The sequence below is a fragment of the Macaca nemestrina genome, chromosome 3, assembly GCF_043159975.1.
Source record: "Macaca nemestrina isolate mMacNem1 chromosome 3, mMacNem.hap1, whole genome shotgun sequence".
NCBI lineage: Eukaryota > Metazoa > Chordata > Mammalia > Primates > Cercopithecidae > Macaca > Macaca nemestrina.
In genome coordinates, this window is record NC_092127.1 from 45,009,131 (window position 1) to 45,030,320 (window position 21,190).

Sequence of the window (21,190 nt, forward strand, 5' to 3'; positions counted from 1 at the left end):
AATATTTTATAGTTTACTTCATTTAATCCTCACAACAAATCCGTCCTGACTTTATAGTTAAAAAATAATATGCAAAGTCCCAGACTCTCAATACTTTTATTTCAAAAGGTGCAAAAACTTACTCACTTTCTTGTATGGTTCTTCAATTAGAGCTAGGGAGTTTCACATTAAAATGTAATCCAGTGAAACTGTATTTATTTTAATTATGAGGTATATACAGGGTTGTAGCTTTTGGAGAGTCAGGATTATGTATTTTTATTTTTTAGTTCTGCTCCTAAATAGTATTAAGTGGACACAGACATTTGGGATGGTTTACCTAATGGTGGTGATGTGAACATAATGAGTGATGATGAATCATTGGTAGCAAGGTCTGGGAAAATCAGAATGATTCAGTCACAACATCTAAACATTCATCTCTAACTCAGACACAGACCATTCTTTGTGCTATCTCGGCTCACTGCAACCTCCACCTCTAGGGTTCAAGCGATTCTCCTGCCTCAGCCTCCCAAGTAACTGTGATTACAGGGGCCTGCCACTATACCCAGCTGATTTTTTGTAGTTTTTGTAGAGATGGGGTTGCACCATGTTGGCCAGGCTGGTCTCGGACTCCCAACGTCAGATGATCCACCTGCCTCGGCCTCCCAAATTGCTGGGATTACAGGCGTAAGCCACGATGCCTGGCCTCATTCTTTTACTTTTGAAATCATTGTTTGCCAGTGAAATTAAAATTACATTACAGAGGATGTGAGTGAGGAAAAGTATCTTTCTGGTTCCTTTGAGTGGGGTAAGGGAATGTTAAGGAAAATTTTTAAATTGCTTTCAGTACTGGAACAAGAAAAGAATAGACTGGATTCTCTTCTTTGAATTGTTATGTTCCTGTGGCTCTGAAACGTATCTTATGTGTTTCAACAGTCTTGTCTGAGTCCCTTATTATTCTAAGTAAAGGGCATGAAACTATTTCTGATGAAGTCTCCATTTGATGTAAAAAAATCCAAATCCGAAGTTTTAGAGAAAATATTCTGATTTACATAAGAAACATACATTCTTCTTTATGCCTAGAAATTTATCTCTGAGGCTAAAGGAGCATAGTAGTTATGGCTTGTTTGAATATTATTTTTTAAAGGGAGTCACTATGAAACTACATTTATCTCTGTAATTTGAATTAGTAGAGAGTAAAATATTTACTCACTGATGAATCATATTTCAATTTCAACTTCTTTTTTGCTTTTTAAGCTGCATACATTTTGATAAACATGCCAAGAAATACATTATATGTTATACCATAGACTGTCCCATGAGAACATAATTTCTATTCTATTGGAAAGAAGATCTGTACTCAGATCATCTTGCTCAAATTTCATGCCCCCATGGGCAAAAAGAAAAAAGAAAAAAGAAATAGCAGATAAGGCAAGTTTCAGATTCCAACAAAACTTTTTTATTTATTCCAAGAGACATGGATAAATGGAAAGGTTTTTAGATAGAGAATATATACAAATTACTCAGATGTATAATCAAACATATCATTAAACATTTAAAAAATTATCTCTTCAGGACTAAAAAATTATTTTTCCTGCCTCCCATTTTTCTGCCTTATATTTTAGTATTTCTAGTGTGAAAATAAAATATAAAGGCCCTCAGGGAAAAGTTACTGGTAGAGAATATGTAACTGGACCATCTTAATCTTTGCTGTAGATTACATTTCCAACAAGTAGAGGATAAGATTGCTATATTTATGCTTCATGGCAGATTGTACAGTACCTAGTTCATCTTCTCCAAATCCCAAGATGTGACCGGAAAAGTAGCCTCTACAGGACCCACTAGTGCCGAGACAGAGTGGTTTTTCTTGCCATTGCTTTGTCACAGAACTTTGCTGGAGAGTTAAGAAATTCCTACAACAAAACATAACATAAACCTACAATGAATACATACTTTTGTTTAATGATGACAATAAAATGTCTCAAATAAAATTCATAACAAACAATTGCTTTGCCATAGACCTGGCTTCTAAAGGGGAAAATAATAAAGCCCATAATGTGTGTGAGTACTGTGAAATTCCCATATGTGGAGAAAGTACTGAAAGATAGGATTTTGTTTGGAGGGGGCACTAAAAGTACCTGAGTATGAGAAAAGCCCTCCCCTTCATCCAGAGAATGATATTTCCTCGCCAGGACTAGAATCCATGCTGTGCTATTAATCAGAGAGAGGGACAGGGGAAGAGCATGGGGTCAGTACATTTTTCTAGTTCCTTGTAGCGACCGAGAATATCAGCTCTGCCATATGCCTGAATGCCAGTGACTTAGGAAACAAGATTCTTAATTTGGATTTTGTCACAAGAGTTTCTTACAATTATCCACAATGTGACCTTGAAAATTGAGACTAAAATTTAATTTTGTATTATTCCTACTTATAGAGACAAATTATATTAACTTGCTTAAAGTCCTGAAAATGTGGCAAAACCAAAAATCTTGAGCCTTCCAGTATAATTTAAAAAATATTTATGTGGCAAGTAAAATAATAGTTTTCAAATTATTTATTGTCATGGTAAATTTATGTTGAGGATGAAGGGAAGAGCCCAAATAATATGAAAAGTCCATCTGAAGACTTCTGTGCACTTAAAAATTATTTTATGAAATTTATCACGCCTGTTGAGAGAGCATCTTTTTGGAAGTTCTTCAATTAAACCACTATATATATGGAACTAACAGTAAATACTATTTATGTGTAATCCCCATCTGATGCACAAAAAGAGACAATCATTTGAATATTTTGTGGCAGTTTGCCAAATTATTAATGGATATGTCATTTGATATATCATACTGTTGTGGTATCAGCAAACCTACCCATTACGATCTCCAAACACATAGCTTCCATACAGTCTTTCTGACTGGCAGCCCCGGTATACAAATCCACCAACCAAAGGACCATTACTGAACGGCTTGAATTCTAAAAGCGATGGCTCACTTTCTGGAAAGAAACATAGAATTAGATCAAATGAAACATATTTTCTTAATGTAAAAGGAATGTACACCAAACAACAATTACTACAGTGATTTAACTCTGAAATGTGTTCTATGATACACCAAAGGCTTTCTTGCTGGGGATATTTAATGAAAGCAGTCTTTGCTAAATAATATCAACATTAAAAGACCTCCATGTACAGCTAAATGAAATGAGCATGCTCTGCAAATGCCTGCTGTTGTAATTTTCAAGACATACCAAGTTTTCAATGAAATTAGAATCTGGATATTTTGGGACTCATGATTATTTACTTTAGAACCAAAATACTTTAAAAAAACGTTTAAGGCTTTACATACTAAGTTTTTTGTAGAAATGCTTCCACATATATTGAGTAAATTGAGACAGACCTCTGTCAAAAGATATAAAATGTTTAAAAGCCTACACTTTAATGAAAATAAAAACATAGTACAGAAAAGGTCTTTAAACATGCATTTATTCTATATGTGAAAATGTTGTAACTTAGTCAAGTAATATCTTCATTAAAATATTTTAATGTTCTGTTCATAGAGTTGTGTGGATAACAAAGTCTATTTCAATAACTCCTGATTACATGTGTATAGTCTTGTGCCTCTGTCTTTCTGTTCAGGCCATTACATACTTGGATATCTGCATGCTAATTGTAATGGAAAAGCTCTAAAGCTACTTGCAAACTAATCTGAAAATTACCCTTTATGTATTTAATATCAAATAAGTCATTATCAACAGATTTTATCAAAGGCTTTTGTGGAAAGATAGTAATTTTAATGACCTCTTCCCCTCCCTTGTGATTATGGTGTATACGATACTACAAAAAAGTAGAAAAGATAAGAGAAATTTTAAATAATGAGCACACTGAGAGGTAGCATAATTGAACAATTAAGGTCACAGACTCTTGAGTTAGGCTGCTCAGATTCAAATCCAGACTCTGCCACTTTGTATTGTGTGACAATTAATCTTTCTGTGCCTCAGTTTCCTTATTTGTACAATGTGGCCAATGATAGTGCCTATCACATAGAGTTGTTCTGTAAAGGAAATGAACATAAAGTGCTTACTATAGGGTCTGGCATGTAGTAAGCACTGTAGATGTGTTTTAAAATAAATAAATGTAGTGCTGTTAATATTGTAACCAATTTTAGCTTAACCTCAATTAATGTGACTGTAGAATTTTGTTTAACCTACAAATATAGCCAAAATTCCATCGAGCTAGTGACTCATTAGTTTTTTTTTTTTTTCTCAAATCACATTACTCTTTGGTTTGGCTTTTAAAAGATGCGCGTGCTCACACACACACACACCCCCCTAAAAAAAGTAAAATAACTGAATACCACATGAACTAACACAGCTGCTTCATTCCTGGTGTTAAACAAATATCTGTATTGAATGAGTAAATAGAAAAAGCAATCAATTTAATAATCTTAATCTACTGTGCTTCCTGAATCATAATAATGGTTGATATATTGCTTCCTTCAAATGGAATAAATACTAAAATATTGAAAAAACTAAGTGTTTTGAACTTTATTATTATCCAACTTTATATTTTTACATGTTCTCTCTAAATATTCAAGTAATCATGTTATTAAAAATACTGCTTAAATGTCCCATTCCCATGACTTGTTTTTGCAAGTTGATTACTTTGTTTTCTCTAAGATAAACATTTTTTTAAAAAAATTACATTCTTATTTGAATCACTTACAATTTTCCTAATGCTGAGACAGGCATGTTGGATATTGAGAAATGTCTTACTTTTAACACTTTTCTCTGTATGTAAGATGTTAAGACAAGCTGCTCTCCCCTATTGAATAGAAGTTATTCATCTTGATTCTCTGATGAGCAAAATATAAGCTGCTAACTTTTGAAGGACTGTTAAATGTTTTGGACCTACTGAGAACCTTTCAATCCATGGTAATTAACCAGATGGAACCCTCAGGGCTTGTAAGAGTCAGTGGAGCTTTAAAAAGTGAGCAATTTACTCCCTCATGATTGTTAGGCCAGTGTTTTTATGCTTTCCCAAATGCTCATTTTTCAGAAATCCTTTTTTCTTCAATTACTAAATATACTAAAACAAAACTCGAACTAAAGCAAAATCAGCAAATTCTGCTCTACATACCATAATCTTTCCCCTTTATAATCTGTAAGATTCTGGCTGATGATCTGTTTTTTCCATTGGAGTCTGAACAAAGTATCGTTAAATTGATGTTTATATCAGTGGGATGTCGATCCACAGCACATCTGCATAACAAGAGGGGATGCACATTAATTCCTACCGTGATCTTTTCCAAGCTCACACTGGAGGTTCCTGACATAGGAAGGAGCCCTTTGTGGACTGGCAAGAATCTTATGAGCAATTTAGTTTGGATCTTCTAGAAAGCACTGAAGGAAGTAGTCCAGCGTGTTTGCTTACTTGGTTGAAGCTTAATCTCTGGAATATATTTCCTAATTTTTCTTGTTATGATTTATAATTTCTTATGTTACAAATGTGCACACTGTCTTAAAACAAATGTTAGTCTGTTCTTAAGGAATATCACATGTATAATACACTGATAAAGTATTGTGAATAAGAACCAGTGTCACCATCCAGGAACAGAAAACCAAACACCACATGTTCTCACTCATAAGTGGGAGTTGAACAATGAGAACACATGGACATAGGGAGGGAAGCATCACACACTGGGGCCTGTTGCAGGGTGGGGTGCAAGGGGACAAAAAGCATTAGGACAAATACCTAATGCATGTGGGGCTTAAAATCCAGATGACGGGTTGATAGGTGCAGCAAACCACCATGGCACATGTAAACCTATGTAACAAACCTGCATGTTCAGCATGCATATCCCAGAATTTAAAGTAAAATGACATAAAAAAAAAAACAGTGTCACTGTCAACTCATCTCTGTGCCACACAATACAGTACTAGTTATAATATTAATTTTGAGTTTCTTATATAAATTTGCTGCATTCTAAAACTTAGGCTGCTCTAACACAGGAAAACATGTGCTCTAATTCCGGGAATATAGTAAGGCTGGTCCCTACAAAAGTCGAAGTCTTTACGTTGACTCTGTTTTCATGTTTTCCATTCCTAATCTGGGGGCCAGAGTATCTCTGTGACTTAAGCCACTGACAGGAAGCTCCATAAGAGAAGGCAGAACTTGCAACTTCATTACTATCTTCCTGTTATCTGGTTCAAAGCCAGGAATATAAGAGGGGCTCAAGGTTTGTGGAATATTTCAATCACTGAGGGACTGGGTATGAGCAGCTTGGGTTGGGGGAAGAATAAAGTTGTATAATACAATTTTTGAAGTTATCAAAAGTGTGGAAAACAGGCTTGCATTGTTTTTAGGTTTCTCAACCTTGGCACTGCTGACATTTTGGGCCAGGTAATTTTTTGTCTGGGGAGGCTGTGCTGCCAACTGTAGGGTGTTTAGCAGCATCTCTGACTTCTACACACGAAATGCCAGTAGCATCACTCCCTCGCCCTCTACCACACCCTAATTGTGAAAACCAAAAATGTTTCCAGACATTGCCAAATGTCCCCTGGGGGTAAAATTATCCCATTGAGAATCACTGTTCTAGGCCAACAAAATATATTAATTACTTAAAAACAAAATCAAACCATTAGAGCTAATAAAGAAATTTAAAAAATAAGATACAAAAATGAGAGTTGGTGCTGGTTCTTAAGAGACAGAAGAGTCATGTAGCAATTATAAAAAAAAAAACAAACAACAAAACATAAACTCTTGGCTCCAGATGATCTCATTCATGACAGGGAAACCATAAGCCTGACCTGCCAAAGATGGGTTAGTTGTTCTGTGGCAACAGTCCCTTTATTGTCCTCTCTAGTTCAATGATTCACAGAAGACAATGCCTGGCAGGGATCATGATAGAGTCATGCTGTGACTTAAGGTGGAACTAAATCCACAGCGGGGAGAACATTTTCCTCTATTACCTTTCTTTGAAGATGGAGAAACTATGAGAAAAAGAGGTTTGACTTGTTTCCAACAAGAAACAGCAAATCTGGAAAGTAGGCCAGATGGAGTTGCTGGGGGCTTGGAGCTATGGCTCTGGCTGAATACCAGGTCCACTAAGAACTGCTTGACCGTTGTAACCTTCAGTTTCTTATGTGAAAAAGCGCCCTGCCAGTGGCACTCTCTGGGTGATACTATAATGGTGTCATTATATGACTATAATGTCATTATCTATTTGTCTAAACCTACAGAATGCACAACACCAAGAGTGAACCCTAATGTAAACCATGGGCTCTGGGTGATTATCACGTGTCAGTGTCAGTTCATCGACTATAACAAATATTTCTCTATGCGGGATGATAATAATGGGAGAGACTATGCATGTGTGGAGGTAAGGGTAATATAAAAATGTCTATACCTTTATCTCAATTTTGCTGCACATCTACCACTGTCCTGAAAACTAGTCTATTAATAAAAGGGGAGTGGGAGAAGTGGGGCTGATGGTGAGCCTTGCTGAGAAGCAGAGAGGAGATGAAGTACACAAGATACTTAGTTCAGCACCCTGCAGCAAAGTGCTTAACAAAAGTTTGCTTTATTTTTAGCCAATGATTAATTTAGTTTTCTTTCTACTTTATTAAATCGTCTTCTGCTTAGAATACTCTTGGAGGGAAGTGGAATATAAACACTAACTTCTCCTTCAGCCCTCTGCCACCAGAGGTGGGGAGGCCCCGCAGCACAGGCATCTTGCCACACATCTGGTCTGTAAAGCACCTCGTCCCATGTTTTTGCACTGAGGTTCAGGACCCCCAGGAAGGTCGTGAGAAAGCTCCAGTGGGATTGTGGTGACTCAGGCTGCCTGACTTCAAAGTGTTGCTTTGTGGTGGTATCTGTGAGTTCTGAGCTCTAGGAATGGAATGTGACAGTTTCCTCCACATCCTGAACCCACCTTAAGTATTCCCTGTCGCACAGATTTTAAGATCTGCTGAGATGCCAAAAAGGAAATGAACTGTAGACTTGGGTTTGATGGAGGGGAGATGAAGGGCATGAGGGATTATAAAAATAAAAAGTTTGAGAAATATTCACCTTGCACATAGTGAACACTCAATAAACATTAAATGGTAATAATAACTTACCTAGTAAATGAATGGATGTGGCTAGATATCCCTGAGTAGGAATAATAGATCATAGACTGGATGAAGCTTTTGTTACTGAATTGCTGTATTATACTTCATAGCATTTTTACAAGATGTACCCCAAATTTCTCACTCTACATACTTTTTAGTTATCTTTTGTTTTGGTTCATTATAGTACCAACAGTTAATATGGAGTCCTTTAGTATTTGCAATGTTTTCAAAGTGAAATAAAAGTTAATATTTTGCTCAACTCCTTGCAAATTAACACTGCAGCATCATATTTTAAGTGAAGCTATGATAATAAGAATTGCAATTTATTTAAAACTTACCAATAAGTTTTAAATATTTGGTACTTTACTTACAGATTTTTATTTAATCATTGCAAGGCAGTTATTATCACTCTCATGTAATATATAAAGAGCTTAAGATTCAGTGGGATTTAAGGAGACAGATCAAAAAGTGTATCTCTCTAAACTGTTCAGATTAAAGTCTTGGTCATTACACTAGTCCAATAGTGTTTATCTGATAATAACCTCTCCACATTTTAATTTTTGTGAATTTTTCTACATGAATTTGTCCTTTTCCTTGTCTAATCTGCCTTCTCAATCTGCTTCTCACAATAATAGAAGCCAGAGTGCTAAATACGCACTTGAGTAAGGACCCGTTGTGATTTCAGAGGCACGGCCTTAGATACCATCTTTGGCTGCTCTGTGATGGTATATGCTCTATGCTGTATTTTCCTGGTTCCCGGATCCCCGGCTGGCTTTAAAGCCAGGAAGAAAACAGATGTATTCTCACCTGCCTGGATCGTGGAGCCCATGAGCAAACACTTCAGGGGGCTGGTTGGTGCTGTTGAAGTGTGGGTTGCTCCTTGGTATGGAATAAGGCACGTTGCACATGTCTGTGTCCACATCCAGCCGTAGCACTGAGCCTGTGAAATCACTGAGAAATTGGGGGACAGAATATGTGTTTTACATTTTCATTATATATCTCACCTATATTAAATATGGTGAGGTTGTTCTATTGATGAAAGAATCATCCCCTTAGTTGAAATAAAATATTAAAGTGGCTGGATGCAGTGGCTCACGTCTGTAATCCCAGCACTTTGGGAAGCCAAGGTGAAAGGATTGTTTGATGCCAAGAGTTCAAGGCTAGCCTGGCGACATAGCGAGACTCCATCTCTACAATTTTTTTTTTTTTTTTTTTTTTTGATGGAGTCTCGCTCTGTCACCCAGGCTGGAGTACAGTGGCGTGGTCTCGGCTCACTGCAAGCTCTGCCTCCCGGGTTCACGCTATTCTCCTGCCTCAGCCTCCCGAGTAGCTGGGACTACAGGCGCCCGCCACCTCGCCTGGCTAATTTTTTGTATTTTTAGTAGAGACGGGGTTTCACCTCGTTAGCCAGGATGGTCTCGATCTCCTGACCTCGTGATCCACCCACCTCGGCCTCCCAAAGTGCTGCGATTATAGGCGTGAGCCATCGCGCCTGGCCTACAGAAAATTTTAAAATGAGCCAGATGTGGTGGCATGCGGCCAGGAGGATCTCTTGAGCCCAGGGGTTTGAAGCCACGGTGAGCCATGATGGCACCGCTACATGCCGGCCTGAGCAACAGAGTGAGACTTTGTCTGAATAAATAAATGAGTAATTAAATAAAATAAATTCCTTATTGTGGAAGATGAAACCAGACAAGCAACTGAACCAAGACACAGTGTGATGGTGGCTGAGGACTGTGGCATCAGTAGTACCCTGCTTTTTTTTTTTTTTTTCCTGCCTCTGTTCTCTTAATTTTTGTCAGCCTACATCTATGTATTCTATATTCCCCAAGCAGCTTCGCTGGGCGATCTTAGCCCATTACGCAGTGTTAGGAGGTAGTATGGTTGTACAGGGCCACCGCTTTTCAGTGCTGTGCGTAGCAGAGGCAGCCCCGGAGCAGAGAACTACACAAGAGTAACTCTTTTCATGACAAACAAAAGATCACATAGCATATCAGTGAATTCCTCTCCATTTCATAAATGCAGACACTGACGACAAAAGTTAAGTATTTAAACAAGGTGACCTTTCAAAGATACCGGTGCCCACCTTTTCTCCTGGCACTTAAACCATTTTAACCTTGACAGGAACCCATTTGTGATCAGTCTTTTACCTTAACCCATCCATTTCTTCCATATCATCCAGTGTAATCATCCCATCACCGAGAATGATGTACAAAAAGCCGTCGGGACCAAAAAGCAGTTGTCCTCCCAGATGCTTTCTGTGGAGTTCTGCAACTTCAAGAAAGACTCTGGCTGTTCTCAAATCAACTTGGTGTGGATTTTTTCTACATTGTGGGAAGAAAACAATACCATGACTGTTAAAAGATTTAAGGTGAGTCCATCAGAAAGTAAATAGTGTATAAATGAAAAAACAAACTCCTGGCACATAGTAAATAAGGAAATATATATTTGAAATGGAGCTAATAGAAATTGCTGAAAAATCACATTATTTTCCAAGTTTCAGAAGTAGCCTTTAAGTTGAGAGATAATTGAGGAAAAATGTCAAAACCATTGTTGTTCTCAATTTCTCTTAAAGACACATAGGGGGTTTTCAGTAAGATGGAGATAATGATTTAATTATTGCCACCTTATTTGGCTACTTGTTTGCAACTTCTAAATAAAAAAACTTATGAAAAACTTATGAGAAAATAAGATGAAAAATGTCTATGCTTTGATGCCTTTTAGTGATACCTGGATACTGTGTATTCCACAACCCTAAGAATGTGGTCATGAGGCCCGATAGCCCACCGTTCTTGGTTGGTGGTATAAGACACATACAACTTTCCATTTTTCTTGTAATTGGGATGGAATGCGAGGCTTAGCAGTCCTCTTTCATCTCCTCCCTGCAGTCAAATGAAAAACACAAAGAATTGTAAAGTTAATTATGTTCTTTATTGTGTTTCAACTGGAACCCCAAAAGAGTCTCTTTCTTTCCTTTGGATAATCTTTGCCCAACCTCCTTTCTTTTCTTCCTTGCCTACTGCACAAAAAAGGATTATAAAGCATTTCACTTTGTGGAACTCTTTAAGGGTTAGAACAAGACAATTGTCTTGTGTGGTTATCTATGCGCAAGAGTCTTACACCACTTTTGTCAAGTGATTTGTGTATGTAATCTTGGGACGCCGGGAAGACAAGTTTAAGTGCTGTGAAGAATTCTTTCCTGGGTTACTAGGTTGCTTGTAGTTCATAGAAGACAAATAAAAAGGTTCATAATCAACAGTCACTTCTAATCCAAGTCTCCAAAACCTAAAACACAGTGTGGGCTGCCAACTCCCACTGTCTTGGCAATATGTTTAGAAAACAGTTAAATTGCTTGTGTAATATGTAAACCTTTGCTTTACCCTGGAGGCATCTACATCAGTTGTCACAACGATGGTGGTCTGTTCATCATAGCTAGGTAATAGGCAGCCTTGCCTATCTATCTATAAATGAGGCAGTTTTACATGAATCCCTTCGCTGTATAAGGTTTTTCTTTACAGAAGGATGAAGCAGCGGGAGGAGGCCTAAAGGCCACGGCTGGGGAAGGAGTGGGAGAAATGCTAGGGAGGAAAGGGGACACTAGGAAATTAAAGAAAAATCCCAAACAACTTTCCTGTGTTATTATACGAATGTCAAGGATTGTATACATTAGGCATGCCAAATGCTATAACAATTAAAACATCATCATGTTCTTAAATAGAAAGGCATTTTATCTTCATTTTCTGCTAATTCAACTTGTTGAAATTCAATATGATCTTAGCCTTTGTTTTATCCCACAAGTAGTCTAGGAATTTCTATAATGAAATCAAAGTATCTAAAATTATCTAGATCAGAGGCTTAAAGTTCACATACTAATAAAGCCAGGGAGCACTTTCTCGGTGAAAAACATGGCATATACATTGAATGCTGCAACTGCTGATGGCACATCACCTTATTTATTCCATTAAACATCACGACATAGCCTATGGCAAAAAGCTATGAGAAGTTATTCCTTCTCAAGTGTTAGCAGAGAAAAAAAAAAAAAATCTCTAATACTGCAACCTCTTCACAAGGTCATGTTCAGTCATGGAAGCACTCTCATGTTTTTGTCCCCCACAGAATAGTATATGTTATTAGCAAAGCAAGGAACTGTTTGTAGTTCTTATTTTACATGGAGTTCAGAATTCAAAGGTTTAGGCATAAAAGTTTACTTTTAATAAACATCGATTTGTTTCCTGGCTTAGAGAAAACTGTTTTTAGATATGGATCAGCCAAAGTAGAATATCCAAACTTTCAGAGCATATAAATATTAAAATGGCTTCAAATACACAGAACGACCAAATCATTATTTCAATGTCAAAAAGTCAACTTTCTTGCTCATCACAATATGCATAATTTTAATTTTAATCATAAAGGTAAAACTCTAATGACTTATATATGAATGACTCTGTTTTACAGATTATCTTGTTCTGGTGATTTTAGTATTAACTCGAGGGTGCTGTTTTTCTGCTTAAATCTTCATTATATAAAAATCTCTTAGCTTTCTCATGAGACACTGGAAGCTAGGATATGTAAGTACAATTTGACTGTAGAGAAGCCACTGCACGTTGGAACCTCCTTGACGGATTGTCTAATGAGGCCCAAGGGTGGGATTTCGTTTGTGATTAATTCCTCCCTCAAATATATTTCCCTCTAAAGCTGTGAGTGCAGGTTAAGTACTGCATGCCTACTTCACAAATGTTTCTGTTCCACTATAAGCAGCTTTTGTTGAAAGTAGTTCTTTGTAGTTTTTAATCAAATCATCAGAAATACAATTTGAATTGGATAGCAACATGCTTTAAAACTGTGTTGGTTGCTTTTCAGGAATTAAGAATGTAGAATTAAGGAACTGTAGAAAGACAGATGGGAAAAGAGATTTAAACAAATCCACAAGTGATGGAGGACAACCGTTCACTTTAGAGATACCATCTATCACAGAAATGACTTTGGGGGCATTTTTGACATTTAGTCAAGTGCCAAATATGGAAACAGAATGAGACATGTGAATGACAGAGAAATAAATCAAAAAAGCAATTAAAAAAAAGTCAGTAATTCTGAATTTTTCAGATAATAGGATTTACAATTGATTAATCATTACATATGACCTCATTTTTGGGTCAACTTCCAGGTGCAAAGTAGTTTAGAAATTTTACTACTCTTAAGTCATTTCAGGGAAATACTCACTTTTATAACTACACTGATGAAAACAATTTAATATATTATGTAAATATCCTAAATTTTCTCGAATCTAGATTTAAAAATTATATAACAGGATTCTTAAATGTTCAGAAATTAGAAAGGAGAGATACACTCCTGTTGTGCCACACTGTGCCAGGAGATTAATGTATTGAGAGCTCATGTTTCACTTGAATTAGACTTCAGAGTTATGTTGTCTATTTAATTAAAATATATTACTGACAAATTATGATTTAACTCTCAAATGCAAACCTATCTCTAAGGTCTGGGTCATTTTTCAAAGTCTTATGAAGAAATAGGTTGATTGGGCACTGAAGGGTTAATTTTAGACTGGGGTCAGTTAGAGGCCACACCATCAGAAATACCACCAGATATTTAAGGTTGCTTCAGCTGTAGTCTTCACTAGGACACTGTCCTAGCCCGAGAGCCTGGATCTTGGTGCCTGGAACTGGGACTGGCCAGCAGACCAGATCTCCCAGGCTCCTGTACTTCCTTCTATTATCATAGTCCCCTTTGCCCCAGCTCTGACTGTGTGTGTTCAAAGCCCCATTCTGTTGGTCTAGTCCCTTAACCCAAAGACTCCCTTTTCTCTTCACTCTGTTTCCAAATCCGATAACGCAACTTTAGAGGCTCAGTAGAAAAAAACAACAAAGCCCTGGTGTCAGTATTACTAACTGCTCTCCTTCTTACCCCTTCTCATCCTTCCCCTTCATTATGTGTGGTTTTATGGCTCAGAGAATATGGAATCAAAATCATACACTCCTTCCAGAAATGTCAATTATTGAATTGAGTCTAGGGAGCATCTGGGGAGTTTTTATTTTATTCCTGAGCTTCTAGTGATTAGTTGAGCCAAGCTGGCTAAAAAGGGAGAAAAACATATTAATAGAATGGCAAATGGAAGATTCGTGATTCAGGCAGTCGTGCCTTTCAAAAAGACACTGACTTCTAATATTATCCTTTGTTGTTGTTTTTTTTTTTTTTTTTTTTTTTTTGAGATGGAGTTTCACTGTTTTTGCCCAGGCCAGAGTGCAATGGCTCAATCTCGGCTCAATGTAATTTCCATCTCCCGAGTTCAAGTGATTCTCCTGCCTCAGCCTCCCCGGTACCTGGGATTACAGGCACTCGCCACCATGCCCAGCTAATTTTGCATTTTTAGCAGAGATGGGGCTTCACCATGTTGGCCAGGCTGGTCTTGAACTCCTGACTTCAGGTGATCCATCCTCCTCGGCCCCCCAAAGTGCTGGGATTACAGGTGTGAGCCACTGCACCCAGCCCTAACATTATACTTTTAAAAACTGTTAACCAATGTCCAAAATGTTTATCCTTACTCATGTGAAAAGCAGTGATTTGTCCAAATATTCACATCATAATTGTACTTCATTATTAGCACTGAGCACTTTGTATGTTGTGCTTCTGGGAATGCACAGACAGCATTGCTAGAACAAAACTGAAAGCTAGAAGGGCAACAAGTAACTTACCAACAAGATTTTAGGGTTTCCTCAGTTTGGTAATGCTTCAAAAAAAAAAACAACTTACTGACCTGAACCTCATCCAAGCTTCATAGGCTGACACAAGACCCCCTCTTCCCTTTTGCTCAGCTCTTCAATGCTACATTAACTTCTGGACAGCCCTACAGCAAACACAAATGACTGCTCAAATTTGGAGTGTTGAATGATTTGAAAATAATGTTCCCACAATTTGGAACCTGGAGTCTAACTTGTTTCAGAGAAAATCATAAAACCCTCTTCGGGCACTTTTAATAAGTGTTTAACTATCTGCCATTCTAGTTATCAGTCAGCTCTTAAAAGCAATTTCACAGGGTCCACAGAAAATAGACAACCACAAAATGAAGAGTACTGATAACTTTAATGTAAGTACAAGATCAGACCTAGTGCTGCAGCTTTGGGATAAATTCTTCCCTGGTGAACAGATCAAAGTTCTAACCAATTAAGGATATTCCCTTCTTTGAATAATTAAGTATCCATTTGAAAGAAGAGATAATCATAAAATGATTATAATGTAACGTATTTTTTTCTTTTCTTTTTTTACACATGGTTTCACTCTGTCACCCTGGCTGGAGTGCAGTGTCACAATCGTGGCTCACTGCAGCCTTGAACTTCTGGGCTCAAGCGATCCTCTTGCCTTGGTTTCTGACAGTGTGGGTATTACAGGTGTGAGCCACCGCACTTGGCCCTATTTTTTTCTTTTTTAACAGACATTGTAGGGCAACATCTTTCATTGTGATATTTAAAAGACAGCATTCTCTTCATATTTTAATGTGGTTAAAGTTTTTTTTTTTTTCTGATTTCTGTTTTTGCTTTAAATTTGCCCTAATGTCTTCAGGAATTACTGACTTATACATTTTAGGAAACACAATTTTTCTTAGTGACCTTTTGGGAAGTGGCTGACTTCAAGTTCAGTCATCCACAACATGACCCTATGATATTAAGAAAGCCATGAAACATAAACTAAGTAATGTGACACTATGTTTAAGACATTAGTTGTTACTGCCTTGTCAAAAATTTTATTTTACATTTATTCCACAAATACTTATTGAATACCCATTATGTGTTGGATATGGTGCTTAAGGATAAACAATTAACAAGAATAAATCCCTGCTCTCAATGAGTTTATATATGGAAGCACATAACAAAGTATAGTTTTGAATTTTGAGTTGTTTCATTCCCACCATACTTGGAGATTTTTGAGGAGAATGAACAATGCTACACTGTTGGAAATGTGCATGGTCAAAAAACAAGTGTTAAGAATTAAATATTTTTGGTAACTTCTGACACAGAGATTAATTTATATATTGGCGCCTGAGGTTTCTCTACTCTAAAACTTGCTAAGAAAAGGAAAAAAACCAGCTTGATTACATAAAAACTAAATTACATGAAGAAATGAGCAGAGTTTCTACAAACAGTAAGACCATCTTGTAATTTATGTTATGTACATGACACAGGCACACAGGTATGAACGAAGCTCTCTAGTAAAATTGTTGCTCTCTTAATGCTCAAGGAATTTTTAAGAATTAACCTAAGAATAGAGTGGTGGTATTTTGAATTCCCTATAAGATATGTACTTTTACTATAAGGCAGGCTTTCACATTTCTTTTATTAACTGTCATTTTCCTGCATATGTTTTGCTGATATGTATCATGAAAGGAAAAAGAGGAAAAAGAGGACTTGGGGCTAACATGTGACCCTCTCACGCAAATCTATGCTTTCTCTTAGACTGGAACTATTTGCTGGTTGGAAATGGGAAAACAGGTTTGTTTGAGAACTGTTAGTTCAAGCACAATATCAGATTGTATTCATTTTCTATTGCTGCTATAAAAATTTACCACAAACTTTGTGGCTTGAAATAACACAAATTTCTTATCTTAATTTGTAGATTAGAGTTCAACATGGGCCTCACAGTTTATAATAAATGTTGGCAGAGCTAAGTTTCTTTCTGGAGGTGCTAGGAGATAATCCATTTTCGTTCATTTTCCAATTTATGGACGCCATCTGCATTTCTCAGGTTGTGTCTTCTTTCTTCCATCTTCAAAGCCAGCAATGGTGAGTTGAATCCTTCTCATATCACATCACTCTGACCTCCTTTGTCTCCCTTTTCGACTTTTAAGAACTTGTGATTACACTGAGCCCACCCAGATGATCCAGGATAATCTTCCTATGTGCTGTTTAGCAATCTTAATTCCATCGCAACCTTAATTCCCCTTTGCCATGTAAGGTAACATGTTCACAAGTTCTAGGGAAAGGACAAGGACATCATTTGGGAAGGGGCATTATTCTGCCTACCACATGAATATTTTAATTTGTTTCTAAAAAAGGATCCCAAGGATTTATGACTTGTGTCTTCATGGCCATGCCCTCCTGTGAGCACTGAACGGGGAGACCAGTGAAGTTCATATATAAGTTCACAAGGAAATACTTAAGGAACATTCTGTTACAACAAGCTCTTTCTCATAGCTGTCAGTAGTGAAAGAATAACCAACATTCTTCAGAATGAAGTGAAAGTATCCTTCAGAATTGAGGAGAAGGAGTGAGAAGACCATTTGATAAAATGTGGACATGTAAAACTTTCACATATGAATTCAGGTCAGATCAAAACTCCCAAGTTAGTCAAACAAGTATCCAAGATACAGAGAAGGTAAAATTAAATATATATAAAGCATTTCTACTAACTGGAGGACAATCTTTGCATTTTAAGTTGATTAAAGCTGTGTTATTTTGCTGTGTGTATAAGCTGCGAAACACATTGCAGATCACTGACTTCTTTACAACTCTTGGAAAAGATAAGGAGCATCGCTTTTCAATAGTTCCAAAAGTCTAAATTGGTCTCAGAACAGGAGTCAATCCCCTGAGGTCCCTGAGCTAGCTTATAGGAGGGACTGAATTATTTGTTTCTGTGATATTAAAAAAATATATTTGTTCTTTGTCTCCAGTTCTTGGCACAAAGCCTCTAAAACTCTTGGAATTTCCTGAGTGATAGGAGTGCATTTTGTTTTTCATTTGTAAGGAACCACTTTAATCACACCTGATTTTATACTAATAAGCTGACTTTGGTGGGCTTCTAGATAACTTCAAGATGGGGGCTGGTAGCCAGAGGAACCCATCATGTGATTAGAGAATTGGAGATTTCAGCCCACCCCACAATCCCAGGAAGTGAGAGGGGTTGGAGGTTGGGTTCAATCACCAATGGCCAGTAATTCAATCATCAATCATGTCTGTGTAGTGAAACCTCCATAAGACCCTAAACAATAGGGTTCACAGAGAGTGGCACGCCCAGAGAGGGCAGGGAAGCTCTGCACAGCACCCCCTTGCAGTATCTTGTTTTATGCCTCTCTTCCACTTGGCTGTTCCTGAGTTGTATCCTTCATAGTAAACCAGTAAGTAGTAAATAAAAGTGCTTTCCTGTGTTCTGTGAGTCATTCTAGTGAATTATCAAGCCTGAAGGCGAATTATGGGAACTTCCAAATTTGTAGTCAGCTGGGCAGAAATGTGGTAGCATGGGCACCCCATTTGTGATTGGTAATTGAAGTAGGGGCAGTCTTATGGCGCTGAGTCCTTAACCTGTGAGGTCTGAACTAAGTCCAGATAGTTTCAGAATTGAATTGAACTAAATCGAATCATTGGGCGCACAATTGGTGTGGGAGGACTGGTAGGTGTGAGAGGAAACTTCTCATTTGGTGTCAGAAAACACCCCAGAAAGAACCTGAAAGGTTACTTAGCCCATTCTCTTTTTTAGAGAAATGGAGATCATGATCAAGTCCACTTGGGAATACTTCAAATAATTGGGTAGTTTTCTTTCCATTCATAAAATTCTTACTCTTGAACTTGACTTTTTTCTTTTTTTTCTTCTAAACTTAGGTTTGGGAAAGACATAAATATCTCATGTCATTTTGTAATCCACTCTTTTGGCTTTTCTGACCTGCACTATTCTCTGAGGATGCAACCAGCCACAATAAACTAAGGACCTATCACTTCTAATAGGAGTTCTCCCTTTTCATTAAAATTTCCTCTACTTTTCCGGATTTGGTTTTCCTTTAAACTTACTCCAATTAATGGAATACTGAGGCTCAACTTGTCTCTTCTCCTTAATCATGTTTACTCACTGTTTCAGTCCTCCAAGAAAGTACAGTTGTGAAAGGCTTAACAATGGGGATTCCTTCTGAGATGGTAGAGCCTACTACACACCTAGGCTATATGGTATGGCCTATTGCTCCTAGGCTACAAATCTGTGCGGCATGTTACTTTACTGAATACTATAGGCAACTTAATACAACGGCCAGCATCTGTGCATGTAAACATAGTAAAGGTACTGTAAAAATATGGTGTTATAATCTTATGGGACCACTGTTGTATATGTGGTCCATTATTGACTCAAATGTCTTTATGCAGGGCATAACTGCATATACAATTTTAAAATGCTGGGGGGACACAAGCTCACCTCCATCACACTCCATCACATCTGACAAAGGAATCTGTCCTGCTTTAGATAACACTGGAGAGCTGCTAGAAGATAACCAGCAATTCAGAATTTTAGGAAGCGTCTCATGGGGTATATAATCTCTGATATGTGACAATTGGTCCATGTCAAATATATGTTTAGGATTTTCAAGCATTTTACCTTTTGAAGGTAGCAGATGCAAAGACAGATTAGAAAAGTGCAAATGGGAGAATAAAAGAGATTCCACATGGAAATCATCTACCTGTAAGTGACAGTAATTCTCTTTTTTACTTTCTTCAAAAAAACAAAATAAATCAGTTATACTAGGTTTAAGTTACAGCCTACTCAGAGTGAAGATATTGGAAGATACTGGAAGTGGCTATTTTCTAGAATTTCTAGTTTCATAGCTCCTTCTTATTCCATATATGAATGATATTTTGATGTTTCCACCTATGGGGAAAAATGTATATAAATACTCAGTTATACACTTACAACTATTATAGTCACAAGATTTTATGTATATATATGATTTATTTTATATAAAATTTATATTTGTCAATGGAATTTAATTTATTGTCTTCATATTACTATTTCCTCCCTAGGCTTTTAAAGCATTTGAACTGTAGCATGTGATACATTACGGCGTATTAGAGATTGGATTGACTTGTACCTTTTATCTTGCCCGGGCAGCAGTCGACAGCTGTGGAAACTTTAATATATGTGCCCAAGGAATCCAATATAATATCAGAGAATGACTTAAACACAAGGGACTATCTGGCTCAATATGCATCAGATGTTAATAATATCCATAGTATTCCAAAGTTCCATTTTCTAAAATACCTTCTCAATAAGACAAAATGCTCTAATAAAATTAAACTGTATGAAACATCTATTTGAAATAATAAAGTAATAAAACAATAAGCCTCCAAAAAGCATAAACCCTTCTCAAAAAGAAAATCCTGGCAGTAAACAATTTTTTGAAGAAAAAAATATAGAAATACTGGTGACACTTAGAGAAAGCAAAGCTTTTATTCTGTGCACTTAGGCTCAATGAAACTAAATTAATGATGGTTTAACAAAACTACAAGAATATTCTTGGGAATAAAAAATGAATAAAAATTAAAATTAAAAAAACTTTGTAACCTTACAAAACTATTATGAACCATAGGCTTAAGACTTGTTGAACAAAAAATTTAAAACTATATTCTAGACGGAACTGTAAAAGGGTAAAATATTAAGCTAACTAATTTGTTAGACACAACAAAATGTTAGATACAACCAAATGTTAGATATGTAAATTAGGAACAAGTCTCCAGTATACTGTAAGCTTCTTGAAGGCAGAGACCACATATTGGCATTTCTGATTTCTTACATAGTACCTCATTGACAGTGGAGGTACTGACTGTACCTCCTTGTTATAGTACAAATGGGATGTACTGAGTTCTTACTGCATCCCAGAGACTGTACTAAGTGATTTTCAAGCATTATTCTGTTTAAGCTTTATAACAACTCTAAAGTTTAATACTGTTTTATTATCTTTACTTTCCATGTAAGGAAACAGAGGCATAGAGGAATTGAGTAACTTGCCCCAAATGTGCAAATAGAGGTAGCAAAGCAGAGATTGTCTGTAATTGGAAGACACACAATGAGAACTATTATGTTACAATGCTCTACCAAGTACTTCCTAAATGAAGAAATGAACAAAAAGAGAAGAGACTATATTCTCTTATCAGCACCTATTGTTCATGAACTGAGGCAGTTTTGAAACAGTCTTAAGTAACTTGGGTTTCTGAAGTTCTTCAAGGCAATAAAATGAAGCTCATCCCTCAGTTACTTTAACTCATATATATTACTTTAAATTAAATGACATAGTCATTTTAACTTACGTGGGATATACTGAAGTGTGTACCTCAGTTATTTTAACACA

At 36.8% G+C, this 21,190-nt stretch overlaps 1 protein-coding gene across 3 annotated transcripts in view; it reads right to left on the bottom strand.

The window, feature by feature from the left end:
- Positions 1 to 21,190, bottom strand: part of HHI (hedgehog interacting protein) — a 98,255-nt gene that overhangs the window by 26,847 nt on the left and 50,218 nt on the right. For all 3 annotated transcript variants that reach the window (XM_011710462.2, XM_011710461.2, XM_011710460.2), the window contains exons 5-10: positions 10,810 to 10,961; positions 10,230 to 10,403; positions 8,887 to 9,030; positions 5,105 to 5,226; positions 2,841 to 2,964; positions 1,759 to 1,889 (exon numbers count right to left, since the gene is read on the bottom strand). In XM_011710462.2, coding sequence (XP_011708764.2) covers positions 1,759 to 1,889; positions 2,841 to 2,964; positions 5,105 to 5,226; positions 8,887 to 9,030; positions 10,230 to 10,403; positions 10,810 to 10,961 — 847 coding nt within the window. The remainder of the gene's footprint in view (positions 1 to 1,758; positions 1,890 to 2,840; positions 2,965 to 5,104; positions 5,227 to 8,886; positions 9,031 to 10,229; positions 10,404 to 10,809; positions 10,962 to 21,190) is intronic.